General features: G+C 35.8%; 1 protein-coding gene across 2 annotated transcripts in view; it reads left to right on the forward strand.

The window, feature by feature from the left end:
• TMPRSS15 (transmembrane serine protease 15) overlaps positions 1-12,120 on the forward strand; it is a 142,156-nt gene that overhangs the window by 75,915 nt on the left and 54,121 nt on the right. For both annotated transcript variants that reach the window (XM_005901870.2, XM_005901871.2), the window contains 2 exons: positions 3,727-3,852; positions 6,078-6,218. In XM_005901870.2, the coding sequence (XP_005901932.2) occupies positions 3,727-3,852; positions 6,078-6,218 (267 nt within the window). The remainder of the gene's footprint in view (positions 1-3,726; positions 3,853-6,077; positions 6,219-12,120) is intronic.

Consider the following 12,120-nt stretch of genomic DNA (forward strand, 5'->3'; position numbering starts at 1 on the left):
AGAGATGCTCATTAGAACTGCACAGAGATTGTTTGTGTTAAAGATGAAAATTCCATGGCCCATCCCTCCAAAGATTCCACACTAGTATTTTGAGAAACAGACATGTTCTTCCCCTGCCTTCCATGGCTTCTGATAGCACCACCAACCTAAATGGAAAATTCTACCAGTGAAAAAAATACCCCAATGACAGTGAAAAATGTGTTATTTGAAAATGTCAGTGTCTCTTCCTTCAAATGATCCAGAGATCATATCATTCTGAAAGGATAATAGAGTCACTATTATAGGGAGATATCTGATTAAAAAAAATAAACAGCCATTAATCTAATTTGACTTGTATGGGGAACCAGAGATTATCATCTCTACTTAGCATAGAAACTATCTTTGAAACATTTGTACAAAGTAATAATGTAAAAATATGATTTGTACATTATCAATTGTACAAAGTAATGATGTAAAAGAATCCAAAAATAAGTGGAACATTGAAAGAACAATTTGGAGACATTTATTAAATTTATTAACTTATTCATGAAATCTTTTTTGAGTGCTTTATTTGTTAGGTACTGAAGTAAGTAAAGAAGAAACAAACAATTCAGTCTAGATAAGGATTCAGATAACTTGTCAGACATAACACAATGCCTAAGGCCCTGCTTATAATAAGGGCAAAGACAGGAGGCTGTGCAGGAACATAAGAAGTATTTAACATACAAAAGTTCAGAAGTAGAAGACCTTGATTTTTTCTTGAATCTTCAAGCAAAATTAAGTAATGATAACAAATGAAAATGAAATGTGAAGTTATCTCACACCATGTTAAGCAGTTTGAATTTTATTCTGAGAGCACTGAGGAGACTTTCACTGGCTTACAGGAAAATAGTGGTAAAATCAAGTTTGCATGTTAGATGGATCCATCCTTTCGTATTGCAGTCCATGGGGTTGCATAGAGTTGGACACTACATGGTGACCGAGCAACAACAAATTCTATTGTAGGATCAGAGATTGGTTGTAAGGGAGCAATTAGCCTCACTCATTAGGAGATGAAAAATAACAGTGACTTGAATTCGGATAGTGGCATTGGAGACTGAGAAGGCAATGGGATCCCAGGGATGTAGGAGCTAGTATTGGCACCCTTGGTAATTGATTGTATATGGGAGGAGAGAGGTCAAGGAAGACGAGGAAGCTTCTGGTGTAGAAAACTGTGAGTGGCTGATTAGTGGTACTATTCACTGAAATAGGAAGAATGAAAAGAGGAATGAGTTGGCAAAAGAGATCGCTGTGTTCCCTTTATTACTTGTTGAGTTGGAGATACTTACATTTATACACAGTAAATATTGGATAACTGGATCTACTTCTCAAGAAAATGTAGAAGATAACTTAGAGGTCCATTACTATGTCAGTGAAATGACTTCCTTAAGAGTGAATGAGAAATTCACGTAGAATGAAGAAATGTTCGGGAGCAAAATCTAAAGAATAAATCATTTAAGGAATCAATAAAAAACAAGGTGGTGGTGGTTTAGTCACTAGTTCAGTTCAGTTCAGTCGCTTAGTCATGTCCAACTCTTTGAGACCCCATGAACTGCAGCACATCAGGCCTCCCTGTCCATCACCAACTCCCAGAGTCCACCTAAACACATGTCCATTGAGTCGGTGATGCCATCCAACCATCTTATCCTCTGTCGTCCCCTTCTGCTCCTGCCCTCAATCTTTCCCAGCATCAGGGACTTTTCAAATGAGTCGCCTGTCCACATCAGGAGGCCAAAGTATTGGAGTTTCAGCTTCAACATCAGTCCTTCCAATGAACACCCAGGACTGCCCTCCTTTAGGATGGATTGGTTGGATCTCCTTGCAGTCCAAGGGACTCTCAAGAGTCTTCTCCAACACCACAGTTCAAAAGCATCAATTCTTCAGCGCTCAGCTTTCTTCATAGTCCAACTCTCACGTCCATACATGACTACTGGAAAAACCATAGCCTTGACTAGATGGACCTTTGTTGACAAAGTAATGTCTCTGTTTTTTAATATGCTATCTAGGTTGGTCATAACTTTCCTTCCAATGAGTAAGCATCTTTTAATTTCATGGCTGCAATCACCATCTGCAGTGATTTCAGAGCCCAAAAAAAATAAAGTCAGCCACTGTTTCCACTGTTTCCCCATCTATTTGCATGAAGTGATGGGACCGGATGCCATGATCTTAGTTTTCTGAATATTGAGCTTTAAACTAACTTTTTCACTCTCCTTTTTCACTTGTATCAAGAGGCTCTTTAGTTCTTCTTCACTTTCTGCCATAAGGGTGGTGTCATCTGCATATCTGAGGTTATTGATATTTCTCCCAGCAACCTTGATTCCAGCTTGTGCTTCTTTCAGCCCAGCACTTCTCATGATGTACTCTGCATATAAGTTAAATAAGCAGGGTGACAATATACAGCCTTGACATACTCCTTTTCCTATTTGGAGCCAGACTGTTGTTCCATATCCAGTTCTAACTGTTGCTTCCTGACCTGCATACAGGTTTTCAAGAAGCAAGTCAGGTGGTCTGGTATTCCCATCTCTTTCATAATTTTCCACAGTTTATTGTGATCCACACAGTCAAGGCTTTGGCATAGTCAATAAAGCAGAAATAGATGTTGTTCTGGAACTCTTGCTTTTTTGATAATCCAGCGGATATTGGCAATTTGATCTCTGGTTCCTCTGCCTTTTCTAAAACCAGCTTGAACATCTGGAAGTTCATGGTTCATGTATTGCTGAAGCCTGGCTTCGAGAATTTTAAGCATCACTTTACTAGCATGTGAGAAGAGTGCAATTGTGTGGTAGTTTGAGTACTCTTTGGCATTGCCTTTCTTTGGGTTTGGAATGAAAACTGACCTTTTCCAGTCCTGTGGCCACTGCTGACTTAGTCACTAAGTCATGTCCAATTCTTTTTGGACCCCATGGACTATAGTTGCCCAGGCTCCTCTGTCCATGGGATTTCCCAGGCAAGAATATTGGAGTGGGTGGCAGTTCCATTCTCCAGGGGGTTCTCCCAACTCTGGGATTGAACCCACATCTCCTGCTTTGACAGGCAGTTTCTTTACCGCTGTGCCACCAGGGATTCCTGATACTGCTGCTGCTGCTGCTGCTGCTAAGTCGCTTCAGTCATGTCCGACTCTGTGCGACCCCATAGACGGCAACCCACCAGGCTCCCCCGTCCCTGGGATTCTCCAGTCAAGAACACTGGAGTGGGTTGCCATTCCCTGATACTAAAAGGCTATAAATATTTTTTTGTTTTGTTTCAAAAGGAACTGCCATCATATGACATATATAAATAATGGCAACAATTACTTAAAGAAATACTAAAGCTTAGTTGCCCTACAAATTACATTTTAATTACCTCATTTCCTCTACATTTAATCTTGGAAATAAAATAAATAGAAGTAGAATATTCATATCTTTTGACGTTCATATATTTTAGGTTGTAGGAGTAAAAGGCTATTTGCACGCTTTGATGAAAGTATTTCATTTATATGAATAAAATAAATTCAATTAGAATAAATGATCTCAAATTTAGTTGAAATTTTACTATAAGTATTCTAGAATAGATGAAATATTTCTTCACACAGACAAATAGTTTAGAATATTAGGTTTTATAAAATGAAGGAAAGATTTTTGAAAGTGATTTGAAAGTCTCAGAAGATTGAAGTTAAGAGAAATCAAAAGAAGTATGTTTAAACTAACTTTATTATTTATTACTTTTAAGGTATTTGGAATTTAAATGCACAAAAGGGAAAAAATATTCAGCTCCACTTTCAAGAATTTGACCTGGAAAATATTGCAGATGTAGTTGAAATCAGAGATGGTGAAGGAGATGATTCCTTGTTCTTAGGTAAGTCTCCAGTTTATTGTGAAAGTTGTATGGCTCAAGACAGACTGATGGAAAGAGAAAATGAAAGTGAAAGTCGTTCAGTCGTGTCCGACTCTTTGCCACCCCATGGACTGCAGCCTGCTAGGCTCCTCTGTTCATGGGATTCTCCAGGCAAGAATGCTGGAGTGGGCAGCTGCTCCCTTCTCCAGGGGGTCTTCCCAACCCAGAGATCGAACCCAGGTCTCCCGTATTGCAGGTGGCTTCTTTACCAGTTGAGCTACCAGGGAAGCCCATGGAGAGAGAATTTCTCAATACATGTAGTTACTTTTTTACAAAGAGCTAAGTGAAAACACAACAGTAGAATAACACATCAAATTGTGGCATTTCCAATATGGGGAGCGTTCACAATGATGACGGAAAAATATTCTTTAGAATTCTTGGAAAATCAAGATTCACAGTTTTGAGTTAGCAGGTCCTAGAGATACTGCTGCTGCTGCTGCTGCTGCTAAGTCACTTCAGTCTTGTCCGACTCTGTGACCCCATAGACGGCAGCCCACCAGGCTCGCCCGTCCCTGGGATTCTCCAGGCAAGAACACTAAGCATTATACTTTAGAGACTAAAAGCCAAGAACATCCATTATGCAGTTTTCTATTCTATGCATTATGTATACATTGTATGTCCAAAGATAACTATTATAATACATTTTATTTCATTTCAAACTGAAGGATCAATTATGTTTATTATGCAAAATTTTTAAATGATATTTACTTTGTGTTTCACTATTACTTTGTGTCTCTAGTACTAGCTGCTTCTATATAAATATCTGAGAATGAATCAAAAATTGATCAAATTGATTCTTCCCAATCATTTATTGATCACTAATTTTTAATAGACATGGAGGAAAAGTGTACTATTCCAGAAGTTATTATACCTACATCATAAATGCCTTTTAATATAATAAAGTTCTATGAAATAGAATGGCTAATATCTTATTAAACAACTACCAGCTTTTAAGAAAGAAGTGTCCCTTGATAAGTCATGCTTTAAACTATGAAAATACATGAAACATCAACTGGAACGAAAAAACAGCACACTTTTCAGAAGTGTTTTATCTAACTGTGCTTTGTGCATGTGCTCAGTCGTGTCTGACTCTCAAAAGCCTCCTGGGAGACGAGAGCCACACACAAAACCGGTAACAATTAAAGTCTCGGTGGACTACGGTGCCTTGTACCAGCAAGAACTGAGGAACTTCAAGTTTGATTTTCAATACAGTTATAAATGCATTTTGAGTAGTTTTTCCATTTTCACTTTACATTGTCTTTATAATAAAAATTTCTGTTCTCATGATCAGTTTTTATCATTTCACCTCTTAGTATTTCCATCAATCATTGAAAAGTAAATGAGAATTCCAAAAGGATCTCATAATCATTGTTTTCAAATTTATCAGCAAGAAGCTCTTATGATACAGAATCACTTTCAAGTATTCCAATATATAAAACATTTAACACAATGAATGTATTTTTAAAGTAACTGAAGCCAGTACTTTTTAACAGGGCTACCTTTGTGGCTCAGCTGGTAAATAATCTGCCTGCAATGCAGGAGACCTGGGTTTGATCCCTGGGTTGGGACGATCCCCTGGAGAAGGGAAAGGTTACCAAGAAGATTGTATTGTTTATGAAGGCCAGTAGCCCTAGGGATTAGAGGGGGAAAAATTGAATACCACCATTTAGGTCTACGTTATCCGTCTCTAATATATCTTTCAGATAAGGTTAGTGATTCAATTTATAAAAAAATATCAAATGAATTTAAACAAAAATGTATTAAAAAGGCAATTGATTTATTAAGATAAAAATTCAGACTAAATTTATTGAGACAAAAATTGTAAAAAATTATAATCTCCATTATTTTATAAAGGTCTTTAAAAGCAGGTAAATAATTTTCTGGGGTAGCATGAGCTTTGAATAGTACTTGTGCTAAGTTAGACAATATTATGAGTAATTTCATCATTACAATTCTAGAGCTGCAGAAACCTTAAGTAATACTGGAAAAGATCAACAAAGAAGTTGGCTTTCTTAGAAGCAGTGTCTAGAATATAAGAGAATGTACACGTTCTATGTGTGGGTGCTTCTTGAGCAAGCCGCGCTGTGTGTTGCATATGTCTGGGAGACGGAATTCAGGAAAAGGGTACATTTCCTTCTAGAGTCAAATGATTATCTCACTGATTATCCCATTTTCTTTGGGAGCAGCTGTGTACACAGGCCCTGGTCCAGTAAACGACGTGTTCTCAACCACCAACCAAATGACTGTGCTTTTTATCACTGATAATATGTTGGCAAAACGGGGATTTAAAGCAAATTTCACTACTGGCTATGGCTTGGGGATTCCAGGTAAGTAGGTGTGGGATTACATGCTGCCTTATAAGTTTTGGAGCCAAACAATAGAAACAGCCAGAACTTAATTTCAATGTTTGCATTCTAGTACATTCGTTCATTTTTCCTCATCTTAAAGGAGAATTTCTTCCTTCCTTTACACCTGATTAACCACTAGCTGACTTTGCTTAAAGCAGGAATCCACAGGGGTTTTTCAACAGACCTATTCGCACTTCTCTGCTGTGTAAAGAGTTGTGCATCTTGTATCTGAAGAGGGCCATTTTAAACTGTAAAGGGGGGCTTCTTGGCACTGTGAGGAAGGAGGATTGTCCATCACATTCCTTTTGCCAAGAATGTTTTCAGAGAACAGCAGGAAAACAAGTAAATGAGCTGTTTGAATGCCAACAACATCCAATTAAAATATTAACATCAACTTCTTGGAGACAGACAGTGTGAAAAGGCACAGCCATGAAGGCAGAAGGAATTTGATGCTGATATTTGCTGGAATGCACAACCTTTTTGGTGGCTCAGATGGTAAAGTCTGCCTTCAACGCAGGAGACACAGGTTCGATCTCTGGGTGGGGAAGATCCCCTGGAAAAGGGAATGGCAACCCACTCCAGTATTCTTGCCTGGAGAATCCCATGGACAGAGGAGCCTGGCAGGCTACAGTCCCTGGGATCTCCTAGAGTCAGACAGGACTGAGCCGCAAACACTTTCACTTCACACTTTTCACAATCTTCTTACCCTATATTTTTTATTATATCCGTAACATAATCAGCAGGAAAAACAAAATTGTGACCTGCCTGCTCATCATGGAGAGATGTAGATATAGTTGTAGATACAGATACAGATATTTTCATTCATATATGTGAAATTTAACTCTGCATTCAGTGGTTTAAAAAGAATTTGTATGGCTTGCTGCTCCCCTGAACTATGAATTTTTAAAATACCTCTGCCCCACCACTTAGTGGTTCTCTGGGTGGAAATATGTCAGGAAGACAGAATACACATGGCTTTCTACATGTACATTTCCCTTCCATAGGAAATTGTGGTCAGTATGTCTTTAATTAGGATGTTTAGAAAAGAGGTAGGATTGTGCTATTGATCATCGTCTGGCCTATTCTCTAATACTAGAGTCATCTGTACAAATATCTGTTCCTCCACTCACAACCTAGACCTCATCCCAGAAAGTTGTGTGCTTTGAACATTACTGCAAATGTAAAAAATGACCTGTAGCTTATCTACCCTCTGGCCCTGAATATAAGTCATAACAATTATTACTGTCCAAGCTACTCAGATGGGAGTAAGTGGTAGCTTAGAAAATGATGCTATTCTTCTGGAATTTGTGATTGGTATTAGATACACCTACTTAGGATTTATAAGCAACATTGACATGAATCAACCAAACAATCCACTAGTGAAGTAAATAAACAAAACATCAATTAGGGAAGTAAACAAACAAAAACATTAAGGCCTATGAAAGAATATACAGCACCAAAGAAAAGGAATAAAGACTTCAGAGCAACTGAAAATTAGAATTTATCTTAAAAAAGAGTACATGAAAAATGAGAAGCATATAGAAAGTAATACGATTTACAATTATTTTAATTTATAAAGAAAATTATTTATTTTAAATTATATTTATAATTATCTTTCAAAATAGCAAAAAAGAAAATATATTGATATGAAAATATAAATAGATGTCATGCTGCTGCTGCTGCTAAGTCACTTCAGTCATGTCCGACTCTGTGCGACCCCATAGACGGCAGCCCACCAGGCTCCCCCGTCCCTGGGATTCTCCAGGCAAGAACACTGGAGTGGGTTGCCATTTCCTTCTCCAAGGCATGAAAGTGAAAAGTGAAAGGGAAGTCGCTCAGTTGTGTCCAACTCTTAGCGACCCCATGGACTGCAGCCTACCAGGCTCCTCCGTCCACGGGATTGTCCAGGCAAGAGTACTGGAGTGGGGTGCCATTGCCTTCTCTAAATAGATGTCATATGTTTGTGTAAATATAATGTGTAAGATATATAGAGAGAGTGATGTAGATAGATAAAATGTATACAAAATCAGAAGCTAACTAATTAAATCACTGCTTTGGAAAGTAGTAATCAAGGCAATTTTGAGACCACCTGTTTTGGATTAAGTCACTTTTCTATCTCTATGACCTATTCTCTTCTTTGAGAAGAGGAATTTCTTGTTGAAACTCTACCACCACCAAATTATTATTTCTGACTCCATCAGAGGTTTTTGGTAATGGTGTGAAGTGAACTGCACAGATTTTTGGTCAATCGTATACCTATTCAAAAACTCTGACACCAAAATACCACATTCTCACAAAAACGCTGCACAAAAAGCATGATCAAGAGTCAAAAATGATAGGTAAAGAGATGGAAATATATGGAAGTCTCTGATGTGCATACAGGAAAAACACCAACACACAAATTGAAAGTAATAGTCATTCCCAAAGGAAGAGCCAATTAAAACTAACACTGAAAGTTATAATAGGAAAAAAACAATATAATGTCTACATCTGATTAAAGTGTCTGAAAAATCATGAAATATGATTGCTTATTATAAAAATTTATAAGTAGAAATCAGTGTTAGAACATTTCATATTTTAAATTTTAAAGGAAAGTTTTCATTAAATTTTAAAGGAGAATAAGCAGAATCAGTTTTTAAAGATGTTAAAAACCAGTTCAGCTTTATATTTTAGTCATTTCATGATGTATATTTTAAAACAGTGGCATGATATTTCTAAATTTTCAAGGAGAAACTTCTGCAATAAAGAAAATGTGTGACATCAGTATCATTGTATTTTAATGAAATACAATTATGTGCTTGGTTCTCTATTTTAAAATAGAACAAGAAAATACCTAATAGTTACTCTCTTGGAGAGGTGGGCTTCCCAACTTTTTTCCAGAGATGTCACGGAAGGAACTTTTGAGGAGTATTGTAAATGGCACCCCACTCCAGTACTCTTGCCTGGAGAATCCCATGGAGGGAGGAGCCTGGTAGGCTACAGTCTGTGGGGTTGCAAAGAGTCGGACATGACTGAGCAACTTCACCTTCACTTTATATGTTTTTAAATTTATTCTAATTATATTTATTTGTTATTACAATAAAATTCATTTTTCAATGTTTATTTCCAGTGAGTATAAAACACAAATTAAAAACTTGTGGCATATTATATTAACTGCAAATTGAGTTATTAGCTGTTTAATATTGTCTCATGTCTATTCACCAAATTAAAATTAATTTCAGTTCTTTCTATTTTCTTTTTTTATTGAAGTATAGTTGATTTACAATATTGTGTTATTTTCACATATATCAGTACAGTGATTCATTTATATGTTATATATATTATATATATATTCCTTTTCAGATTCTTTTCTCTTATAGGTTATTACAAAATATTGAGCACAGTCTCCTATTCTATAGGTCCTTGTTGATTTTTTATTTCATATATAGTAGTGTTTGTGTTAATCCTAACCTCCTAATTTATCCCTCTCTCTACCTCACTTTCCCCTTTGATAGCAGTAAGTTTAATTTCTATGTCTGTGAGTCTCTTTCTGTTTTTTTCTATTTCTTTCTGTAAATAAGTTCATTTGTATTCTTTTTAATTTTTTTAAACTTTTTGTTAGAGTATAGTTGCTTTATAGTATTGGGTCAGTTACATAGAAAATAATAAAGATACTACCAGAAAATAATAGAGCTCATCAATGAATTTGATAAAGTTCCAAGATACACAATTAATACATAGAAATCTTTTGCATTCTTATAAATTAACAACAAAAGATCAGAAAGAGACATTAAGGAACCAATCCCATTTACCATCTTACCATTGCACCAGAAAGGATAAAATATGTATCATTATTTTAGAGTCCACATATAAGTAATGTCATATGATGCTGGTCTTTCTGTATCTGACTGAAAATTACTATATTTTTAAAGTAATGAAGATGAATTGTAAAACCAATTGAACTAATGAGATTAAGAAAACCTAATAGCTGTAACCAATAAGGGAGTGAATGTATCCAAAAAAGTAATTATTGACCATCTACCATCAGCAAAAATGAAAACATCTTGAAACAAAATTTTAGAGAAATAGTAGGTCTTTAAGCCATATTTTAAATTGTAAAGGAAAAAGGGAGGAAAGAATTATAAGAGAATAGGTTGGGGAAAGGAAGGCAGCAACACCTCTTTCATCAAAAATATTACAGTTGCTGGCTTTATTCAAGTCTTCTAATAAAGTAAATACATTACGACTTTGAAAAATATTACACGCAATTTCTAGTCAAGATAAAAGCCAAAAGAACATAATCTATGGCTTACAACACAAAATAGATAGGAGATTTATGGCCTAGGTATTGTTTTTATTTGTTTGCCCTTTCAAAAGATTTCAGTTACTATGATAATGTTATTTAGGCAATAAATCATTTAGAGAAAATTTCCTGGATTGAAACTAAAATGGAGTCTTCCATGACCATCACTCTGTGTTGAATATGTTGAGAATGTGGTCTCAGCATTCCTCTTGGCCAGGGAAGACTTATGCTGCTAGGGACCAGAAAATGGAGTGATTGAGTCATTATCAACATAATCTTCTCCCAGAGGGGTTTTTTTACACCAAAAGGCTGAAAAGCAATTACAGACACAGTGAATTGGCAGTGGCAGATAATCACACTGGTAATGGAAGGAGAGATTAGGCACACACATCTTTATATTGGTGTCCTGCTTTGCTGGTCATTTCAGGAAAACAGGAGCAAAGGAATATCATAAATATGCAGCATGAATGTGCTTCATTTATCTTCTAAGATATTTTAGGTATACCTTCCAAAGTACTTAAGTGACATGTAAAACTATTGTACAACATATTTTTTGTTTCTCCTTTCTTTATCTTAGTTTTCACATTTTATTTACATTAAACTAGAGTATAAGAAATAGGATTTATTAAGATCACTCTCCTCTGAATGTCCCCTCATTTCTCTTTTCTGAATCTCAGAGTCTTAATTTGGAACTCAATAGTGCTTATCTGGCAACTGTGGAAGTGGCAGCTGATTACATTTAGGGGTTCAGCGCCCTCCCCAGATCGTGTGGCATGTGCCTTAGAGATCAGTTCAGTTCCATTTAAAACCAGGCATATGTTGACTAAATGAGGCAGGGCTATTGGAGACTTCATAAAAAGGAGATGGGGAAATTCAGTTCTTAGCAATGTTTCTTTTTGTCTCTCTCACTATGGGCATAAAATGATCAGAAATAGGACTCCAGAGGCCCCAGAGAGTTAAACTTTTGGATTAAATTCTTGAAGTCGAATTGTTACATGCTGCGAAGAATCAGAATCCAGTTCATGTACGTAAAGGGAAATTTTGAAACTATTTATTTAAATTTCTCAGAATTTGTCATTTATTTTCAGTTCAGCAGCAATAGATTATCTTTTCCCATTCAGCATTATTTTTAATCCAACAGACTCATCTTATGAAGATAGGGTAATTTTTCTGTGTTCATTTGGTATAACACTAACAGCTTTGGCTAGAGCAGAAAAATGAACTACAATTTTCAGATATTTGCACATGCTTTCATTCATGTTTTTATTCAGTTATTTAAATTTTAATTCAATGGATACATGCTTTTTGAATTAAATATAGCCTGGCTATACCAGTAAAAGAGTAAAATTATTAATAAATTATCAATGATTAAATTATTGGCATTTAAAACTCATTTTTATCTAATGACTTTAAAAATCTATGAAAACAAAGTAATGGGATAACTTAAAAATAACTAGTGGTGACTAATATTCTATAAGTATATTAAGTTATTTGATTATGGATACAAAATTAAGCTGTCAGCTTTTAAAATAAATATAATATATATTAAAATATAGAATTAAAATAGACTTAAATTCAACACACGTATACCTCGTTTTA

The sequence above is a fragment of the Bos mutus genome, chromosome 1, assembly GCF_027580195.1.
Source record: "Bos mutus isolate GX-2022 chromosome 1, NWIPB_WYAK_1.1, whole genome shotgun sequence".
In the NCBI taxonomy this organism is placed as follows: Eukaryota; Metazoa; Chordata; class Mammalia; order Artiodactyla; family Bovidae; genus Bos; species Bos mutus.